General features: G+C 51.6%; 5 protein-coding genes across 5 annotated transcripts; 2 read left to right on the top strand and 3 right to left on the bottom strand.

Moving 5' to 3' along the window:
- Window positions 1-996: 996 nt before the first annotated feature.
- Z519_02064 (uncharacterized protein) lies at window positions 997-2,054 on the top strand (the record flags this gene model as incomplete). The annotated part of the gene is made up of 3 exons (XM_016759821.1): window positions 997-1,206; window positions 1,330-1,607; window positions 1,694-2,054. The coding sequence occupies 3 exons, from the start codon at window positions 997-999 to the stop codon at window positions 2,052-2,054; spliced, it is 849 nt and encodes a 282-aa protein (XP_016623342.1).
- A 4,371-nt stretch (window positions 2,055-6,425) lies between these two features.
- Z519_02063 (uncharacterized protein) lies at window positions 6,426-8,237 on the bottom strand (the record flags this gene model as incomplete). The annotated part of the gene is made up of 2 exons (XM_016759820.1): window positions 6,426-7,902; window positions 7,972-8,237. 2 exons carry the CDS (start codon window positions 8,235-8,237, stop codon window positions 6,426-6,428), a joined length of 1,743 nt encoding a protein of 580 aa, XP_016623341.1.
- A 3,336-nt stretch (window positions 8,238-11,573) lies between these two features.
- Window positions 11,574-12,227, top strand: Z519_02062 (uncharacterized protein; the record flags this gene model as incomplete). The annotated part of the gene is made up of 1 exon (XM_016759819.1): window positions 11,574-12,227. The coding sequence occupies one exon, from the start codon at window positions 11,574-11,576 to the stop codon at window positions 12,225-12,227; it is 654 nt and encodes a 217-aa protein (XP_016623340.1).
- Window positions 12,228-12,490: 263 nt separating this feature from the next.
- Z519_02061 (uncharacterized protein) lies at window positions 12,491-14,821 on the bottom strand (the record flags this gene model as incomplete). The annotated part of the gene is made up of 8 exons (XM_016759818.1): window positions 12,491-12,681; window positions 12,729-13,265; window positions 13,313-13,572; window positions 13,628-14,062; window positions 14,111-14,455; window positions 14,520-14,626; window positions 14,690-14,741; window positions 14,799-14,821. The coding sequence occupies 8 exons, from the start codon at window positions 14,819-14,821 to the stop codon at window positions 12,491-12,493; spliced, it is 1,950 nt and encodes a 649-aa protein (XP_016623339.1).
- Window positions 14,822-19,154: 4,333 nt separating this feature from the next.
- Window positions 19,155-21,037, bottom strand: Z519_02060 (uncharacterized protein; the record flags this gene model as incomplete). The annotated part of the gene is made up of 4 exons (XM_016759817.1): window positions 19,155-19,866; window positions 19,926-20,047; window positions 20,095-20,384; window positions 20,434-21,037. The coding sequence occupies 4 exons, from the start codon at window positions 21,035-21,037 to the stop codon at window positions 19,155-19,157; spliced, it is 1,728 nt and encodes a 575-aa protein (XP_016623338.1).
- Between the last annotated feature and the right edge of the window lie 299 nt (window positions 21,038-21,336).

Here is a 21,336-nt window from a genome sequence, read left to right as displayed (position 1 = left end):
GGGAACAGATACTGGCATATATCCTTGCAGTACGGAAAGATCTGCAAGACACGAGGATTCATGCGTATTGGCCTATGAAAGTGGTGTCCTCGTTCAGTTCGAGACCTCTTCCTTGGAAACTTGCAGTTCTTGTAGAAATGTTGTTTATGGACAGAATCCGAAGCTTGTTTCTCCTGCTCGGCAGTAGCGAGAATACGTGAGCGGAAACATGATGGGCTTGGTGAGATGGCCCGGACAAGTCATCAGGACCCCTCACGAGATGCCATCTCAAGGGGAAGAGTCAATCATCAAGTGAATCCAGGCATCGATATAGACTCCGGAGAACGGTCGTTCGGCTAAGGTGTCTTCGGCCAAAGGAGGTGAGACAAGTCGTGGGACCTAAGTTGTGGGCCCCTAGCCTTCGCTCTGGGCGACGAGTCTCACACAAACCGCGGAGGGCCTGAATGGCCTTGCAGCCCTGCATTGACGGTCCCACCTACCACCAGTCTCGGACGAAGATCGATCTTGGGACGCTTCAGCACCGGAGAAGGCGTCTAACGAAGTAGCTTGAGCACGGGTTGAGAGGGGCCGGTAAGCCGAGGCTGAGTGACGGGGCAAACGGCACCATGATCACAACGCAATGGAAAATTGGAGGACGTGGCCGTTCGTATCATAATCTTACACGACTGACGCAACCCACACCGGGTGGACATCGGAATACTACGTAGATACCTACCGCGTAAGTAGGGGATCTGGGTTGCTGGGCATATATTTACATGCTGACAACAGAGACTATATATCATGTACACATCCGCACACATATACTCGGTATAAGTCTGTCAATCTGTCCAACGATCTTTTGATAGACAGCGACACAGACCCTGTACGATCTTGATTCCAGCCCCAACAATCCAGGGCCTCACCGCACATACGACAGTGCCAACTACAACAACAGGAAAACATCTTCGGTTTCAACGTCAGCAGTAGCTTAGAAAGGAGTTCTATATTCGGCATCCAATGGCGCAAACCAATGGCTCCAAACCCTCCCCTTATGAGCTCTACTACAACCCCTTCTCCATCTGTTCGTTGATGGTGTTGTACACCTTGCGTGTGAAAGGGGAGCCGAAATCGGCTGCAGACGCGGTCGACCCCGAAGAACGCTTCATTGACATCTACACCGGCGAGCAGATGACTGAGTCGTATCTGGAGAAACATCCCAAGGGCACGGTATGTATGTGTGGGGCAGTAGTCTGCCAGTTAATATGAGTATCCGTCTTTCGGCTTTGGAACCATCCGTGCTATTGCCCATTCCTACGTATCTTTTTTGACTTCGTACTCGGAACGATCTAGGTCCCGGCCCTCCTCGCTCCGTCTCTCGGTGTCAAACTGATCGACAGCACGGATATCACCAAATACCTCTGCGATCGGTATCCTAGCCTGGTACCCGCGGCGCACAAGCAGACGATTGAATCCCTGCTCCAGGAGTTACACGAGATCTCATACGTGACCATCTCGTTCAAACCCGAGGACCGCCGCACCGAGGGCGTCATGGAGGCTGTTCGTGAGATCATGGTTCGGCCTGATACTTCTCCGCGATATCGCGAGATGCTGCAGGTCAAGCTAGACGGGTGAGTTTTAACCTCTCCGCCCCATTTTCTGTCCATCCCTTCTGTTTGCAGTGTGCATTTCTTTGATCTCAAACGTCCGGCTACAGTCATCAGGAGAGGCTCCAAACCTTTCAAGACAAGAACCAATCAGTGGCCAGCGTGGAAGCGGACTCGAGAAGGTACCTGGAGAAGATCAGCCAGCTGCTCTCCTCCAAGCACGGAGGTGGACAAGGAAACCAAGAGGAGACATGGATCTTCGGCGACGGGGTCGGCCCCACCGCGCTGGACGCCCATACGGTCGTCTTCATCGCGAGGCTCCTGGACGCCGAGCGCGCCCACTTGATCCCGGAGGACGTGCTCCGGTACGGGAAGCCGAAGTTGGAGTCGCACGCGTGGTTGGGCATCACCAAGGGGAACCCGACGTTGCACACGCTCTGGGAGAAGCGGCAAGGGCAGCAGAAGCAGTAGAGAGCAGGAGCAGAAACGGATGCATGATGGGAATAGTAGGCATGCCGCCTATCGAATTTGGGTTAGGTCCTAGGCTGGTGAGAGTCCAACCCTCGTTGAAACACCAAGTCAGCCATGTGACTAGTTAATCAGAATGGTCCTTTTGTTCTGCACCAGCTCGCAATTCATGGAGAGGAGAGCAGGGCGGGCAGGGTGGTCTGATGGGTGTGATGGTGTGTGAGCCTTGCAGCCTTGCAGTGTCCCTCTCCCTCCCTCCCCCCCGCCTCCCTTCCTCTTTCTCTCACTCTGTCTCCCTGTGGTGTGTGCAGATGTGTCCAGGTGCATCCAGACAGACGCCTCAATCAAATGGATGATAGTCATCAGAACCCGGGCGCAGAAGAACGCACTTTCTGCAGGAGGCGGCCTCCTCGTAATTGCCTGGCAGTGAGCGAGCGGGTACCTAATAGGTACCTCCTTTCACGAGGTGCCAACCCCAGATCTCGCCCGGAACTCGGAGCCCCATGCCGTTTGTTTGCACTGCCTAGATGGTGTTTGGCCCGTTTCGTCTGTGTCCACCATCCCCGCAAGTACTCCGAACTCCGCACGGAGGGGTTTCAGAAGAATAACGGTTCCATGGCTTCTATGTCGTTCCGTGTTTGGCAGTCTTCGCTTGCGTTGCCCTGCCCGCCGAATATTGCTTTTATTCTCTTTTTCGTCGCGCTTTTGTTGATTCTTTCCCTTTTCTGTATTTTTGTTCTGCGTGTTTTTTTCCTGGGTTGTAACATGGATACCAAGTACTGCGCCACCCTGATCATCCGCAGGGTCGTGTTACGTGCTTATACCATCCCCATTGGCTAACAGGCTAGGTATCGAGTCCAGTTCAGAATTTCCTTGTGGATTTCTTCTCTTTCTGCCTTTTGCCCTCTCCGCCAGTCTCTGCTTTTCTTCTCGCGCCCTTTGGGGACGCCTGAGCGCTCGGGCGGGTGTGGGCTGGGTGGGCGCAGCCTGCATTTGCTTGACAGTCTCATGTCCATTCAAATGACAGATTTACATCATCGTGCAGTGACCGGCTACCTAAGTAGCACCCACAATTGCGCAATTGGAAGGCCAGATCTACCGCGAGTAAATCAAGCAAGCTAGTTAGGTGGTTAGTTAGCCTGTGAGCTGAGTGCGTTTCAAGTTTGAGTTTCAGTTGCAGTTTCAGCCTCGTTGCCCCGCTGGAGTGGATCTGGACATATTGATACGCGTACTCGGTCCTGCGAGACTGAACGACAAGTACAAAGTACATACGAGGTACCTTAAGAGGCACGGACGACTCAGGCACCAGGGAACCACATGGCTAGTCCCCAACACCTCTTGGCTTGACCAAAAGGCCCCGAGGCTCCACAGGTGGGAAACATATCCTGCCACTCTGTCAGCCTTGCAGGCAAGGCTGCAACGGGGCGCCACGCTGATTCCTCACGTGGGCCCGAGGAGGAGAGGGGGAGAGGGTTATGGCAGCGACCCATATTCTTTAACTGTACTGATTCTCTTGCCATGGAACTACGTCGCGGCTGAGCATTGTCAACCGGACTGGATGACTGCTGGTTCACGGCCAGGCCTGTGTGATCTATGCTCGATTCGTCGAAAAATCGCTCATGCATATGGCAAATTATTGCAATTGTTGCAACAAATGTAAGTTTCTCGACAAATCCTTCTCCAGCCAAAGAAGTCCCATGCGCCAGAGTGCCAAGCGAATGTCATTTATCTCCTGAACGAACGCACTATGTAGTAAACTGTGTAGATGCTAAGCCAAAAGAAGCGACCGACAACGCCCACCTGATCAAGGCTAAACTGGCACACGCCTGGGAAAATTGCTCAAAATCTAGGAAAGCTTTGAGAATGAAGGTTGGATCTGCAGGTGCACATCCGGATTGGGGAACAAGGCTGGAGAAGGACACAGACATCCAACAACACCCTTGCACCAGTACCAAAATCCCTCCACATACGCTATGATTCCGAATGAGTGTGCCCTCTTTTTGCAACTCCTTCTCGGCAGCATTCTCTTCGTCCTGTGGTTCCGGAGTCTCAACATCACCAAAATTCTGGACTTGTGGAACGACTGGGAGACCGACACTAGCGATACTCCTTTTTGCACCTTGGACAGCGTGCGCAGTGACAGTTCGAACAATGCAGGTTGTTTTTGGAAAGCATGGGCCCATTGCCGCACTCGCAACAGTACCAGTATTCGCTTTTCGGGCCGTGGAGTCTGGGGCTACCAGATGGCAAGGATAGGGGTGGAAGGCCGAAAGTATCGTTCGCCATCAAGGACGTTTCGTCCTGATGCTGATCTGCGGGGACATGGTATTCGACTACCTCCTCTGAAGATGGGAGTTCGCGGGACAACGTGCTTGTCGAATGTCCGTGCGTGTAACTGCCACCCAGGCGTTAATAAACTCGCAACGCAGAATCTGTGAAAGTCTAGCTCACCACATGGTGGATAGTCTGAGTGCTGCTCAGTGGTTGTAGCAGACCGGGTTTGCTTCAATATTCTGTATTATGGTAATGAATGCTCTGATGCAGGTAAAGCAAACCTCAACCCTCGAAGAGATGCGAGGGAATTTATGTCTTTTCGCCGTGGCTGTGACATTTCAATGCAGCCCTCCTCCTACCAGTTTCGAGGCGGCTGTGGCAGCTGCGATATAGCAAATCTGAAGACTTTATTTCAAGTTTCAACGTGACGTCCAGTCAGGAGAAAGTGCCGTCCGTGCCAGTCTGCCTAGCCAGAAAGTTCCCTCAAACAGGCTAAACATGGCGCAAGAAACCGGGTTTCGAAGCCAATGTGAATGAAGTTACTATCGACGCAGGACAACCAGCTCCACAGTGACGGGATGGAGGGCCATGTCCCTAGGCAAGATGGCGAGATTTTGCCACCGGGGCGCGATTGAGCGCAACGGCCGTCCAAGCCTCTCCAAAAGAAGCTGGTCCAGAAGATTGACACTAGTATCCCGAGAGATACACGCCAAAGAAGCATTTTCCAGTGAGTAGTACCCGTTTACCCACTGTAAATTCACATCTTTCCCAAGTTCAACGTTTTAAGCTGGCTGGTGGTATTCTTACCTGGCTATTTGAGGTTAGCCGAGACAGACCAGGTATGGATGTTGAAAGTCGAAAGGGTACGAGAGTAGTCGTTTGCCTTTCGGTTGCCTTCAGACAGATCTTGAGGTGTTTCATCCAGGTTGCACTGCCCCCTCACTCCGAACACAGGGCAAAGTCAGTAGGCCCAATAAAATTTGAAGCCGCGAAGTGACAAGCAGTGTCAGCGATCGGAACGCTTTGGGGTAGACCAAAGGGCGACATCGCGAAGGTGACCCAGTTCCAACCCAATGGAAAAGCCAGAGAGCAGAGAGGGTCCAATGTAGACTCTAGGCTTCGGGCACTGTCAGGAAAAGGACTCATGACCGTCCCAAAAAACCGTGGGACGATATTCTCTGGGCAAGACCGTGTCGGAGGACCCATCACGATGGCTCAGCAGAGAAGGCGTCCTGAGAAAGCCCAACTACGGAGCATCCAGACATCGCCAGCATCATAATGTTGCAAGATGTAATCAGCTAGCGAGGAGACAAAGGTTTGCGGGGCAGACGAGATCTTAGAGCCGATGGAGGGAATTCTCCAGGAGGTCGAATGATGGAAGTTGATGATGATGATGATGAGTGCTCGAGACTCACTTGGGAGGAAATTCGAAGTGGCATCTGTAGTAAGTATGCTCCACCGTTGTCACTGTGCTCTAGTGGGGAGCACTGTGCTTCTTTACGCAGAATATCGGACGGAAACGGGCAACGCCGACGTCCCATATTAGGCAGGTAACATGGCTACTTGGATTGGTAAGGTTTTCCAGATGTCAACTAAGGCAATCTTGGATCTCTAAGTTGAGCAAGACGAACCGCAGAGCAAATAGAATCGCACTTTAGAGGGGTATCAATTAAGTTATGTAGCTTCAGCTCAATAATGCAGTCCAATTGTGGACTCCAGCCAGCGACCGCCTGCTTCGAACGAAAATGCACCCGGGTCTCCATACCTCCATCCGTAGCGCTTGTTCGGCGTGTTCTATACGCCAGTCTCGACCACTTGTACTCGTGCTGCACAAGACAAAATCCGAGCGGTTCGATTGTATCGATCAAGACCATCCTCCACACAAGCTTTGTTGCAACATCGATCCCAGCCCACAGCCGAGAGCTACTCGCTTATTGCGAGAAAGTCCAACGGAGAAGTATTGTCAATTAAGCCACTTCTTAGTATTCGATGTCTCTGGAGAATTGTGATCAATAAATTCATAGGGACCGCGTTTGCTGACGGAATCAAGGACACTCAAAGGCCCAACCAGCGATACTCGAACCAGTTCATTCAACTTTGTTATTTCGCTTCTGGCGATACTCGGTGATTGTGATTTTTGCCCTTGCTGAGGATAGCATCGATGATATCCTGCGAGCACTTGTTCGCCTTATTCACCGAGAGACGCTTAGAATTGGGGACCTCGACATCTGGCTCATTGTTCGACTCCGCCAGACTCTCCATTTTGGGTCTTAAAGACAGCGAGGTTCTCGACGTAGATTTCTCGTTATTTGTCGCCAACTTCTCGGTCTTTGTCTCTTCGCAGTTTGTCGATGATTCGCATTCTGCAGATGAGAGAGACGGCACTAGCTCTAGGAGTCTGGGAGGTAAGAGTGTTGTGTTTGGCACTGAGTTCGGCGAGGAATTCGGACCCGGATTAGGTGAACCCGATGGTGGAATCCCTGGTGTAACTGCTCGCGATGGAATCATTGAGCTGATCGAAGCCGTAGAAGCCCTGCTAAGGCTCGGCGTGGCTGAAAAAAACTCTTTCTCTTTAGTCAGGAATGGATGCTCGAGTAATTGCTTCGCGGTCCACCGTTCTTCGGGCACCCACGCGATCATTTTCTTGGCGAAATCAATGAACATTTCTTTCTCTTCCCCTTTTAACCTTACAATGGAAGATTCGAACGTGTGGTCCTCGATATATTCCGGATATTTAAATTGGCCGTCGGAGTCGAAATAGAGCGGTGCCTTGGCACAACGTTTAAGAAAATCCTTGGGTGGTGGGCCCATCAAAGCAATCATTAGACCCAAGTGCTGCTCGGGATGGTACTGGCCAGGTTTCGTATCGATCCGATCGAATAGTCCGAAATGTTCGAACAGATCCCACAACATGACTCCCAGGTTCCAGATGTCGGCAGGATAGGACCAGCCCGCTTGCAAGATGACTTCGGGCGCCATAAAAGCGTTGGATTGGATGGGCTTCGTGTTCTTCTCGTCTCCCCATGCTGCCAGACCTATGTCGGTGATTTTGGCGGACGCGATGACGGCTTCATTGGGCGGCTCTCCAAAATCACTGCAAGATGTATATATGACCCGTCCATGGCCATCGGGCGCTTTCCGGGGTGCCGGATGATCGATTTGGTTCTGCACAAAGTGATCGAGGATGTTGGGATCGCCGAGCCCCATCATGATGTTGTCGGCCTTCAGATCTGTGTGCACAACATGACATTCGGAATGCATGTAGTCCAGACCCTGCAACAGAGCCGGTAGCAAAATCCGGAGCTTTGGGCAACTGAATCGCCGACCGGGGAATTTTTCCATACACAAATCGATGGGTTCCCGGAGAACGTCGTACACAATGCACAGATGGTCGCCGTGTTTTCCCTTGACCTTGAAGGTGTCGAGCATGAATCGGACGTGGCTATAGCCCGGGTGTTTGGGGTTTGCCGAGAAGAGCTTCTGGGCAATCTCTCGTCGGCCCTTTTGAAAGTCTTCACCGAGGGTGTTGACATTAATTTTGACAGTGACATATTTACGATTTCCGGCATTGCCATCACTGTTCCGCATGAAAACCACAACTTAGACAAGAGCATTACAAAATTACCAGCATCAAATGGAGACTTACGCCTGGAGATCCCTGGCGAGCCAGACGGTGGCTGTCATGCCAAACCCAAGTTTGACGACAATTTCATAGCGATGATGCAACACTTCGCCTAGTCGCACAGGGTACCAGTGGTCTGGATTGTACTTGGGAAGAGTTTCTTCTTCAATTTGCTTGTGGCCGGAGATTGTTTCGGGCTGAGGATGCGGTGAAGTGCCCCGCGAATGTAACAGATTATTCAGCGTCTGTTTGTTATGGCTGTGTGCCCGTTTGAGCAAGTTGGGACGCATTGTGACTGGACGATGGCGGACAGCAAGCGGATCAAAAAGGGATCAAAGACAAAGGTGCCGACGGTCGATTTCCATTGCTTTCCTGGAAAAGTCTGGATTTTTTTTCAGCGAGAGGGATCTGCTCTGGGGTGGACGATGGACGTCAAATTTGAGTGAGGCTGGAGCAGAGCTGAAACTTGTAGTTGTCGACCGGCAGAACGGATGGATCGGCTAGGGCGGCGACGTCAAATCGGACCCTGGAAATGCTGATTCCAGTGCTGTGCAAGTCAGCCAAGGTCTTCAGGAATGTACCACCAAGGTAGTTGACGCTATCGGACGAAGGCGGATAGGGGATAGGGGGGGGATGGCGAAAACTGGGATGGTGAGGGAAAAGAGGGTTCTGGAAGGAGGCTCGCTAAAGGCTATAAAGGCAAGAGTTTGGAGATTGCGCGCAATGGACTGGGGCACATGGCCCGCGACGCATATTGCTATTCGTGTAAGAGAGAGAGAGGAAGTTGATTTCTCAGAAGATTCTGATGGAGGGCTATGGAGGGGGTGAATGGATGACGGGGTGACGGTTAACCGGTGACGGGTGCACAAACGGCCGGACCAGGATGAGTGATCCTTGGACGCCGACGCGCGCCTCTTACGTGACCCCAACTCTTTTGGGGGCTCACAGGCACCTAATAACCAAGTGCTTGATGGGTATTGCGTGCGCCATGCGTCAGGAATGCCACTGCTAACTCACCGATAGGGTACGAGTTGCTTTGGGTCGATGATGGGTGGTTGGGGTCGAGGACAGCAGAAGGTGATGACCAACTGCAGCGGTCACGGCTGAGAAAAAGGGTGGTAAGGATAGTAGTTGGAGGGGGGCTGAAGGGCTAAAACAGGGATCAAGCGTGAAGAAGCCGAATGTCTTTTTGAAAGCAAACGAGGCCGATGGATGGTTTTATTTATCAAGAGTTGCAGACTTGGGCTACCGATAACAAAGGACGTATCAGAGAAGCACCGGGAGTGGTTACGGGGAGGACAGGAGGACCTGTCACCACCGTTAGGGCCTATTCGGTGCCCAACCCTCTAAGGACGCAGTAGTTTGGGGCATGGTTCATGGACGACCAACGGCTGCAGGGGGTAGTTGGGGCGCCAGCCGCTAAGCACGGAGTGCCTGTGGTTTCTCTAAATAGGCGCTGGACTGGTTAAAGACTGGGTACCCAACGAAAAAAGACCCAGGCACCCAAGCGCCCCCAGCTGTTCGCCCCGGCGCCTAGAGGATTTCTCACGTGACGCACATTTGTCTGCCATTTATATCCCTCATAGCAAAATAGCCCCCAATATCCACCACCTTCTTTTGTCTCTCTCTTTCCCTCTCTCTGACCCTCAAATCGTCCGTTTCAAACTTCAATGCGCTAGCTGCGGCTCTGAGTCGTTCATCTCTTCTACAAGAATATCGACATCCAGTCCCTTTTATTGCTCTCCTCTTTCACTGCCCTTTTTTACTGTCTGCCAAATCAAAAGACATTGGCCACTTTCTGCCAGCACTTAGTTGGAACCAGTGCTATGGCCCAAATCCCTCTGGCCCCATCAATGGAGCTCAAAGGATCCCCCCAAGATCACCCAAGATCTGAATGTATTTTCGTCATTCGCAGATCCACCCGCTTGCACACAGATCCGCATGGAATAGTTGGAATGCATGGAATATTCTCGGACACGCCGCAGAATCACGACCCATCACCTGTCCCGTGTTCCGGCCACATGCTACCCCAGACGCAAGCACGGGGGCTTCTCAGGGACCAACTAATCGAAAACATTTAGCCAACCAGCCAGTCTTCTACCACCGTGTAATAGGTGCATCCTGCTGATGGGCTGCGGCAATATATCGCGCAACAACTCGTGTGTTTCCTTGGTCTTTTATCTTGAAGCCCTTGCTTCTCTCCTTTTCGACTTCTTCTCAGCACACAAATGACGCATAGGTGGTATGTCTCGTGGGATCACCTCATCTCCTGCGTTGTACTTGTATGTCCCGGACCGGTTCTCGTTCTGGACAAAAGCTCAATTCTATCTTCAATGGGAAAATATCCCGGGTTATTTTCACTGTTGGGTGACTGAATGAGCGAAGACGTCACCAGACCGAATTTTTAGCGAACCAGCGTGGACCCCCCCTAATGACAGCAACTGTTTGTTGCAAGCAGGGTTTGATATTGGCAACTGGCATATTTTGCTCATTTCAACTTCGAGAACCTTTTTGCCTTGCAAGGAGCTACTTGTTTTGAATCAGGGAACAGAGAAGATTTGGCGCGCCGAGGTGGGCGACAGGGTCAGCTAAGAGAATAAGGGAATGGTCATGGCAAAAGACAGCGAAGAAAGATGGGATAAGAGCGGCAGATCAGAAGTCAGTCACATAGGTGGTCTATCCTGATGAGATATTTCCCCAAATGCGGGAAATGAGTGGGAGAGATCAAAGCAATGGAAGATGTCTTGACAGGACCTACTTGAGAAGTACTTGTAGTTCGTTGTACTTGGTAGGATGTCATCGTGCGTCGGCTATCTGCTTGGTACTTGTGAAAGTACCAAAGACCTTTTCCTGGGGTTTATCCGCGTCAGGATGACTCCTTGCTCATCGTAGATTGATGATCTCCATCTCATTCTAGCAACCCATCGAAGCCCGGTACCGGCCTCGCTTGTCCTCATTAGGCACCCTTCATGCTCGCCTTGGCCAGTAATTGGCGGTCTCTGCACGCCTCTACAAGGCCGGTTTCAAGCCCGAGTCCGAGTCCGAGTCGGAAAATCTCCCTTCCATCGTCACAGCCTACATCGTATCCCTCCTCTCCCTCGCTCGCTCGGTATGATCTGCTTTCCCACGCTACGCCATCGCCCAATTCCTCCGTACAGCACCGAATACTCTGTAAATTATACATGACCCGTGCATCTCCACAAGCCGCCGCCGGGATTAAGCAGAACGGGCACCGGTCGTCATGCATGCCCCTGTCCCGTTCCCATTCCCCCTACGTGCTTGTAGTTAAAAGGCGGACTTGTCGCTCGAGATGGTTGTGGCTGCGAGGAAATGGGAAATTTACATAGAGTCTCGTCATCCCTGCCTCCTCGCCACAGGAAAGTGTTGTGGTAGTTGGTGGGTTAGGAACTTATTTCCCAACAGATCAGCACAACGGTGCCACCAACTCCTATATAAGAATAGCAGGGGAGCCGCTCGTGGTCATGCTCGTAGTGCACGTGGTTCGACTTGAAAGTCCAAGAGCTATTTCATCACAAACCGAAAATATCCAAAGCTGCAAGCCATTCGCAACACGCACAACCCGCTTCCCCTTTCCCAAGCACAACACCAACCACGACCTCAAAAGCATGGGCTTCTTCCGCTACCTCGAATACTACCTCGCCCGCCTCCTTTACTCGCAGAAAGGCCGGGACGCCAAACTGCTGACCCGCTCGGCCCTCTTCGCCAGCATTCCCAAGAACATCCAAATCATGTCGCCGACGCTGGGCGCCTCGCCTGCGCACCTCACTGTCGCGCACTCTCAACTCGGGGCCTCCAAGTTCCCTGATTTGTCATGGTCGCTGGACCCTACCGTCAAGAGCGACATCGGGCAGGGCGACGTCAAAGAGTGGCTTCTGATCTGCGAGGACCCGGACGCACCACTGCCCCTCGTGCCGAACCACGGCGTCTACTACGCCATCCCCGCGACAAAGACGTCCGTCGTTCCTGACGACTTCCAACTGGACAACACGGCCAAGACGACCGCCGACGAGCCCGAGGCGAAATGGCTCGCTGGCGGTTTCCGACTCGGCAAGAATCTGCGCGGCACTCTCTATTCAGGACCCCGTCCACCGGTCGGCCACGGCGAGCATAGGTACTTTTTTCAGGTCGTCGCCTTGAAGGACAACTTGGACACCAAGAAGATGAAGCCTGTGGCCACCAGGGACGACTTGGTTCGAGAGATGCAGGGGAAGGTTTGCGGCTGGGGGGAGTGGATTGGGATTTTTGAACAGAAATGGTAGACTGAGAAAACAGGGGAAGGAGCAGAAAGGGAGCAACAGGTGTAATTGCTGTTTCGAATCAAATGCTGCTGGGTTTCGCAGGCCGGTAAATGGTAATCGTCACGCAAAACCAGCGTTTAGGATTAGGGCGTCCTTGCCTCTGTTTGCTCCAACCAACCCAACACAAAAACAGCGCCCCTTCCGCGACTGTTGCCGCTCTCAGTCGTATCATAACAATAGCCAATACCCGAAACGTGTTACTCATACATACTTCTTCACCTCAATCATATCGAGGCAATCGGACCGTCGGTCCATATAGAAGAGAAGACATCCTCTGTGACAGGCCAGCCGAATTCGATCAGCATTGGATCATCCAAAAAGGTCGAGTAATCGGGCTTAGTGGCCACCTGCATCGAGCCGTCATCTTGAGCAGTTAGATTCGTCTCGTTGGCCGCGTCGATTCCGGAAGCATCTTCTGTTGCACTCAGTAATGCGTTTCTTCAGTATAGGAGTATATCCTACCAGTGCGATTGTCACCCAAAGGTGGCGGATAGACACCCATGAACCCCCCGAATTCTTCTCTCCACCAGACAATCCCGTCCAAAACGACGCTGCCCGTCAGGCGGCTCCGGATGCGCAATGCTACCACCTCGGTGCCATTAGGTCTCTTGAAGACGCGGTTACTGTTCCAGAGTTGGGTCAAAGCGACGCCATTACGAGCCGGGAGGTCGTCATTCTGGACTGACATGCGTTTGTGGAGGCTGATTCCCAGAAAGAGTGCGGTTTTCGCCCTCTCGACATCGATATATCGGCTGAGAGAGGTCTTGAGCAGTCGTAAGAGAACGTGGCTGGTCACCATCAAGCTATAAAAGAAGTAGAGCCCGGCGCCGGCGAGGCAAACTTGTCCGGACTTGTCTAAATTGTCAAAGGATTCAATTACCTGACAGCACGAGGCACACAGATCATAAAGCGAACTCGGATCGTGTGCCGTGGGGGATTTGTACAAATTGAAGACTTGGATCGTGAGGGTCGCAATGTACACGTAGAGTTGGTCAAGATCTGCGAGACAATTAGCCCAGAAAGAGACCGACGAGATTGATTTTTACCGGAAGAGTCTTCCAGCGCGACACTGGAAATCTGCGCCTGGAAGACATTCAACAACGTGTCCAGCGACCTTTCCTGATCAGCAGTCATTGTCCAGAGCCCGTTCTGCGAAGCGGCAATGCAGCATCTCGTGACTACATCCTGTAGTTTTAGCTCGAACTTCAGCTTCGGTGATATCCTCTGAAACAATGCCCGCCGCTGTTCGAGGTCGTGTGGCACATCGAGCATCGGCGTCGGCGGGCTTCCCTTGAAACAGCAACCACTGAAAGCGGATATTAGTCGATGCGATACGGGGTTTCGAGATGTCCAAAGCATACCGCTGATAGACAAGTGTGCAATATCCCCAAGTCTCAGCACGAATTTTTAGTTCGTCTTCAGTAAGCTTGACCGGAATTTTACTGAACTCGTGACTCGCGACCGGTACATGCAATCCAATTTGCATTCCCATGTGTAACACAGCGGCACTAAGCGGGTAGGTCATGTCGTGTCCGTTTCCTGATTTTGGGAAGGGCCAATACAAGATCAGAAGTAACGCTTGCACGACGGGCAAAGTGATGGTCGCGTTGAGCGACATTAACGCCATGGTCTTGATCTTGGCTGGCAAGACCGAAATGAGTGTCGGGTTTCTAGAATAGGTACGGCATGAGACGCCGATGATTGCCCAGAAGAGTAAGGGAGAGAGGTTGTAATATGCATTCGGTGAAATCGTAGGATCGAGAATGGGAACAAGACTGGCGTAGTCGCGGAAATACCTGGGAAAAGTTTAGAGGGTCATCCATGATACCAGTCAATGTGCTTACAGCTGAAACATCGCGTCGATATCCTTAGAATCGACGGATTGTCCTTCCAGACACCGTGGCAAAGTGCTGCCTGCCGGTTGATAGTCATGAGCGAGACTTTCCGGAGTCTGGAGAGATTCGGCGGCCGCTTGAGAAAACGATCGAAACGAGACTGGAGCAATAGCGGCATCTCTAAAGAAAGGTGCGACCGACGCCAGACGACTTTCGGACTCGGCGTTGACAGTTCGCAGGTCATTAACAGCGGCCCACGATGACTGGGGCACAGCCGCCGACTCGGGATGATGGCTCGATGATCTGAGGCGCTCCTGGAGCTCGTCGGTGCGAAGCTCAAGCTCAGACAGTCTCCTGTAATTGCCCCCTTGATCAGCATAGGCCTAGTGCGAATATGGGATGGGGCAGTTGTGCGTACTTGCGCTTATGCTCTCTCTTGAAAGGCTCCGAAATGATGCACTGTCTGTTCATCTTCCGGCATCGTGTACACGGCTGGTCCGGATCAAGATACGCATCGCAGCGAGCCTTTCAAGCCAGCGGCCTTCAATTAGTTGTTGCGCGCACGATAGATACGCGTCTCGTCCATACCTTCTGCTGCCGACATTCCGTACACGCTCTTTTGACGACTTTTCCCTCAGTCCTGTTTGAGTTTGTTCAGCGAGACGTCCTATGGGTGAGTGAACGAGGTCGGACTTACGGGGAGGGCTTGTCGTCGCTCATTTTGCGCGTAATCTTCACGGCATCGGCATCAAACGCGCTTGATGAGGCCGTGATAGGGAGTGTCAAGCACCAAATATAACATAACACATGGATGGCAACATCACAGATTCAGAGAAATGAGACGAAGGGAACGAGGATCGACTCCCGGGCTGTCAAGGTGCCTTGCCGAGGGGCTGGGGCGTTTTCGCGATTGACCAATCGTCGGACCCTGCCGGCTAAATACGCCGAAGCTCCGGGATTGCAGGGCACGTGCAGCACGTGCATCCCTCCTGCCCGACAAGCGCACTACTTAGACGGTCACGTGAAGGGAGCCAGATTAGGCTGCCTCTCTGGGCTCAAGGAGGCTCACTGTAGGCCCAAAAGCTCAGCTTAAACCAACGTTCGACACAAAAACACACGCTCAAATTATCAAGTAAACTATGCCTGCATGGATTAGTCGTCTCTTTAAAGAAGTGTCACTGATTTTGGTACCAGCGACCCTTTTGGCATCTAGGAATGTCCCATGGACAGACAATTCCTCATACGAATCTTGACAGCTCCAAAGTCCGTTTCAACTCGACATGTGAGCACCCGCTTTTTTACTCTGTGCAATCATGAGTGGCTCTTGCCAGGCCTTGAAATACTGCAGTAGCTCATCCAGTTATCGGGGGAGAGAGAAACCGAGCAGAGAGTAAAACCAGATATCGATACCCCTAGAACCCTCTCCGACGTCAGCAATCGCTACTAATGGCAAGACAGGTTTACCTTGTACCTGGTAGAACAAACACTGCTAGAAAAATGCCCGACTAGGACAGTCCAGTCGAGAGACACTTTTCCCCATCTACGGGCAGCAGCCGATGCACTCGATTCGTTCGATGCTGAACCTTGGCTATGTGACGCCTGTCAATAACCTAAGGCATCACGACGTAGATCCAGAAGCTCAGTCTGCGAAATTTCAGAAGGGCCATTCCGGATCTCCTGTGATATCACTTCAAACCCTGCTAGATTTTGAGTCAATCTCATTCCCACCATTGTTCCACACCGCTCATATCTTATTTGATTGACTAGAATATTGTCTGAAATTCACCCCTTTGTTGTGTGGATCACTCGAGTGCCTTTCGAATATGTATCGACTTAGTACGGCATATATCAGCTCAAACCTTGGCCGTTTCTTTGCCTCAACCAATATATTGCATTTGGACGATGAAGCATGCTGTTCTCTGACATATGCCTCCGAGGCCTCCACCTGATTCTGCCACCAGGTTTTTGCCGTCTCCTGTATCTTTATTGCCATGTTGTCACTGACAGACAGGGTACACTTTGTCTCCTCTCCGAGACAGGACCGCCCCCTGTCCTTTGTGCTCCGGCGCTCCAGTTGTGCACCGCATCTGTTTCTCGCTCGGCCGGTGTCAGCGATATCCAAGCTTGGTTATAGCGGCCTCTTGGATTTAGGTAATTGGTCGCATCTGACAAGACCTCACACCAAATCGACAAGCATTCTTGCGGCAAATATTGGTGTCTTTCGCTCGATGCCGCCGGGACTTCGAACTTGGTTCCCATATTCGCAAGGTGTACGAGGCAACGATGTGATTGATCTTTGGTGGAGACCAAGAGACCAAGCCCCTCTCTGCTCGACATCAATTAAGACCGCGTCGTACCCACCACCTTGCTCCTATATAGCAACATTGTCGGGCTTCAGGTCTGAGAAATAGTCTGTTGAGTAATTCTTCAGACGGACCCGGGCTGATACTATCTCCAGTGCACGCCTTACTCAGGTGTCCATATTTAAATGAGTAGCGTGTTGGTTATCTACTCGGAGGGCACTTCGGAGAGTCCCGCGAGGATGACACCCCAGGAGGAAACCACAAACTCCTCGCTTTCCTCCAAGTTAGCACCGCTTCGTCACTGTGAGCTTCGTTCCCCGTATGATGTTTGGAGGTGGCTTTTGTGATAGCGAGAGCTTCAGCTCATGATACGTGTATCTCACGGACTGAGTGCTGGACTTGAAAGCCAAAATTCGGGAGCCGAAGTGATTCGGCACACTGACAAGACAGATTGCGCTGTGAAGCTGGGAGTCAAAATTTGGTTCACCTATATCGAACACGGCAGGCCACTGCGGATCCGGAAACTTCCACATCTCTTTCGAGGCCCGTGTGGAGAGACGTTGATTTTCTGTATCGCACAGAAGCAACCATTTGAATAGGCATTGCCGATACTTCAGCAGCCATACTTTCGATAAGGGTCAATGACCCGAAGGGCAAGCTTAGGTACGCACTCTCAAAGTCTTCTTGACCATCCGGCTAATACTGTAAAGCCTGAATGATGTGTCGAATGTATGGAAGAGATCCGAGGTCTTCATTTCGAGTGAGCGGTATCAACGACGCTCCCAGTGCCCGACAGAGCGGACTCTCAACTTCTACACCATCTCCAACAAAGACATCGATCCTTGTGGTGCCTTGCATGTCGGGGATTCTGGGATGATGAACAGATAGGACTGGAATATGTCGGATCCAGAGAATCGCCACTTGTGAATATTGTTCCCGTAAGTTGCATTGTTGGGTGGCGCAGCAGCCAGCGTCCTAGTCTAACCTCGGCCACTGTGACAGCTACCGGGACAGTGTCAACAGCTATTTAATCAACAGCGCCGCCTGTATCAGGACAACATTTGGAAGGATGGCGGCGCGAGAAAAGGTTTCAGATAGGTCTGCCTGACACAGGCCAAATGCCTATATAAACAGAAGGAACTCGCTGAAAGGACAGATGGACAGACACAACTAGAGATAGATCAATGCTATTCATTTAAGTAATCAAGATGACAGTTCTGAGCTTGACACGAAGCGGAAGAGGAGGATTTTCAAGGCGTGGAGGAATTATTGTATCCATTTCTACAAGTATGGCGACGTTTCGTCTGATAACAGTCAAGACGCTAGCAGCAAGACTAAAATTGGCGTGAATACTGGTACAACTTTTGGTGTAGACCGGTGAGCTCATCGCTCAGTACAGGGTACAAATGTAGTTGTCAGACGGACTCTCTTTCTTAGTTGCTCAATACCATACCGGATTGATACCATCATCACAGCCCTGTGTCCCAACACGCCTACGTATTGCAGAGTAGACGACTCGACGACTACCCGACTACCAAGGAACTTGTCACACACTCGCCAGAGCTACGTCAAGCGCAAAGCAGTCACGAAACTCCATGGATCAGTCCCAGATCTCGTCGCCACATGGCAGGTTGGGTTCGATGGGCACATCTTTATAAATGGACGATGAGGAACGCTTAGTCAAAAGCTTCTTTTGCAAAGTCTTCCAAGTAACAAGAACGGCGCTGCCGAAGCGAGAACCGATGAGATAGATTTATACTGCGAGATTTGCACGATCAAGGGATCTTGCTGTTGTCTCGATTTTCCTCGATGCCGTACTTCTGGCCAGCAAACTCATCGGCGCAGCTCCACATGCGCTCAACAGGTGATGGATGCCGATGAAAAGGTCTGAAGCTGTCCACCTTGCCGATGGTGAGTGAACGAACCGGGCGCACTGCGGCAAGGAAAATAGATCAATAGTCGGGTCAAGGTCTAAGGGAAATGCGAGCATAACCCAGTTCGTTCATCTAACCAGGTTCGATATCAGGAGCCATCGCCAACAAAGGCATCCCCATAACCATGTTCTGTTCCCAACAGCCTGAAGGGGAAGTCCGAGACCTCGAAGCAGAAAGCAAAACTACTATGGACACTCTCAGGGAATTGAAAACACGTCAGAGTGGCGACAAGGAAGCGGATGGCCCTAGTAGGTGGAACTGAAATACTCGCAACAAGTGAAATTGAGCGGTAATAGATTCTCCGGACCAATCTCCTGCAGTCCAGAAGACTGAGCAGAGCAACACCAAGGTGCCGACACCTCTGGTGCGGAGGACCTCAGCAATGAAGGATACATCCGTGGTGAGCTCCTGAAAACCTGCCGCTTCCAGTGTTTGGCTGGCATCGGGATGAAACTCGCAACGCCCGAAGTGGCACCTTCAACATAAACGTTTACAAACCGAGTATTTAACATTAGCCTGAACGAAAGCGTGCAATAGCATATGAAGACTCTCCTAATTTTACTATGATCACCGGTGTTGTCGAAGTGAATGTATTGAGGCTCTCTGACCGTTGTACGACAGTGTGTTAATACATATACCCTGGTCGCTGCTAGGAAGCTGAAGAGAGCCGAAGGGGAGGCAATCCAGCCTAATTGAGAATGCACAATTCCAAACTGCCCACGGTGTATACAAGGACGTTACAGTCATTTTCATGACAGAAAAAGTGTTCGTGTAGAATACAAAGCGTGAGAACTGCAAAACATGCAGCTGCATGCATTATCCCGCTCCTGACATCACTGCCGCCTCCCAACACTGTTTCCATTCGCGCTCCAACCTGCTGTGTAACAAGAATTTCTTTAGCCCGGCTCGAACAGATTCCCATCCCTGCGCCGGGTATTCGCGGGCCACAAGCTTGGCCATCATTTCCATCTGTAAGTAATCCAACCGGCCTCGCCGTGCCGCATTCGCCGTCAGCAGGGCGAGCCACTCGCCTAAATCTCTGGCCCACGCCTCTTCGAATAGCCAGCAACGTAGCGCGTCTCCGAGCTCTTCAACAATTCGACGGTATCCTGAGCAACGACAGGTCCAGCCCAGGAGGTTGGCATAATAGATGAACAGCGCTTTGCAGACAGCCCTCTCCACTTTCCGTTCCTCGTTGGAAAGTCGACATAATCTCATAATTTGGGCACTGTGGAGGCGGGGATCAAAACTCATTAGGAAAGCTTGATCGTCCTCCGACGGTGCCTCGGACCCTGGTTCTCGGTCGATGCACGTTGTCCAACGAACCGTATTTGCAAGAATAGAAAGGACGTCACTGGACAGGTGACCATCCGCGGCCACGGATTGAAACCCCGCGGTCAAAGCGGCAATCATCTTTAGGATTGCCGGCGAATATGGCTGACTTGGGTACTGTAACTGAGCGCGGTCAAATGTAGGATCGTGTAGAGCAACGCGATCGCCAAATATCAGCAAAGCATTGGATTCAGCCCTTTTGTAATCCCGTCAGATCTTGTTTAGATTTTAGAACTGCGCAACTGTGACACATACCATGATATGAAAGACAAGAGAGAACCTCCAAATGTCTCCATGGTACTTGGGGCTATTGCTTTGACCATTTTTCTGAGACCGTTCAAGTGCGCTGCGTAGGCAACGACATCCAAGAACACGTTCTGCTCTTGTTAACGGGGTCGATCCAATCGGGACAGTCAGGCCTTACGTCAATAATCATGAGGAAGACTGTTGCCAGAATAACAGCTTCGTCCACGCACCCCGAATTCAATTTGGTCCGTATTCCACTGAGCGCCTGGCCTTTGTGATAGAGCGACCAGTTGCACATCCGTTTCTGAAAGTTTTGACCCGCTGCTCTAAAACTCAGGCAAAGCGCCACAGTCGCCTCGAAGAGCTCTACGTTTTGTAGAGCCGAAGGGAAAGCGTCCCGGATAAGAGGATTGTCTTTAGTTTGATATTTCAGACCAGGTCTTTGCGAAGGCGCCCAGTTGTGGATATCTGAATCTCGTCAATAAAAGTTGTGGAAGCAGGACAGGGAAGACGATACAGTGATCCATAGCTGCGACAACCTCATCGCCTTGCCGGACTGGAACGGAGTCAAACGGGTCAAACAAGTGCGAAGTCGGATGGCGAGCGAGTCTGACTAGATCGGCTGGCATGTCACAAATAGCTCCTTGACTACTATCGTGTGATGAGGCAGTTTCTGACCGACGGCGCCATTTCTCTTTGCTCGAGGTCGGAGTTGGACAAGACCTTGTTAAAATTGAGCCAGACTGGCCGCTTGCTGTGTATTTTTTCTCTGCTTTACGATCAACATCTGTAGCGAACAATGAGTCGCTCGCAACAAGCGCGCCCGTAGATGGGCTACAGTTCCATTGGAGGTAGATTTCATCAGAACTCTCTGACTCCTGCTTGATATTGGCTCCAGTGCTGGATGGCTCCTTTGATGAGGAATCTCCCTCACTACTTTTGTCGCTCCCTCTGCGCGGCGGCGAAACCGGCTTGGCCACGGGAATGCCTTTCTTGCGCCAATACGCTACCCGGGCAGCGTGAGCTCGGGCTTCAGAGTGTTGTAGTTCTTGTAGGCGACGTTTGTTCGGCTTCGCATGGTCCTTAAAGGTTGATTGATTATAATTTACCAGGGTCGGCATGGCGCAGCTAGTGTCGAGCGTTAACGCTCATATTGAGCAGACCAAGTTTTAGCAATCGGCGCTTCTCGCTCCACGACAAGGTCAGAGGGAATCAACCAGCGACCATAGCCTGAGTACAGCAACCGAATATGTTCGTAAGTCAAGCAGAGCACAGATGAAGGCTCTCGTGGTGATCCTCGGATTTTGCGAATTGATGACCAAGAACTCTAAAGTCCTCGGTTGAGGGGGTCGTTGAAGCCTGGTAAGCGGCGGTCAGTCGAAACAAGGCCTGTTGCGGCAAGCAGGATGCGCTGGGCTTG

This window comes from Cladophialophora bantiana, assembly GCF_000835475.1.
Source record: "Cladophialophora bantiana CBS 173.52 unplaced genomic scaffold supercont1.3, whole genome shotgun sequence".
Lineage (NCBI taxonomy): Eukaryota > Fungi > Ascomycota > Eurotiomycetes > Chaetothyriales > Herpotrichiellaceae > Cladophialophora > Cladophialophora bantiana.
Note: the sequence above shows the minus strand (reverse complement) of the source record. Positions and strands in the feature narration are given on the sequence as shown.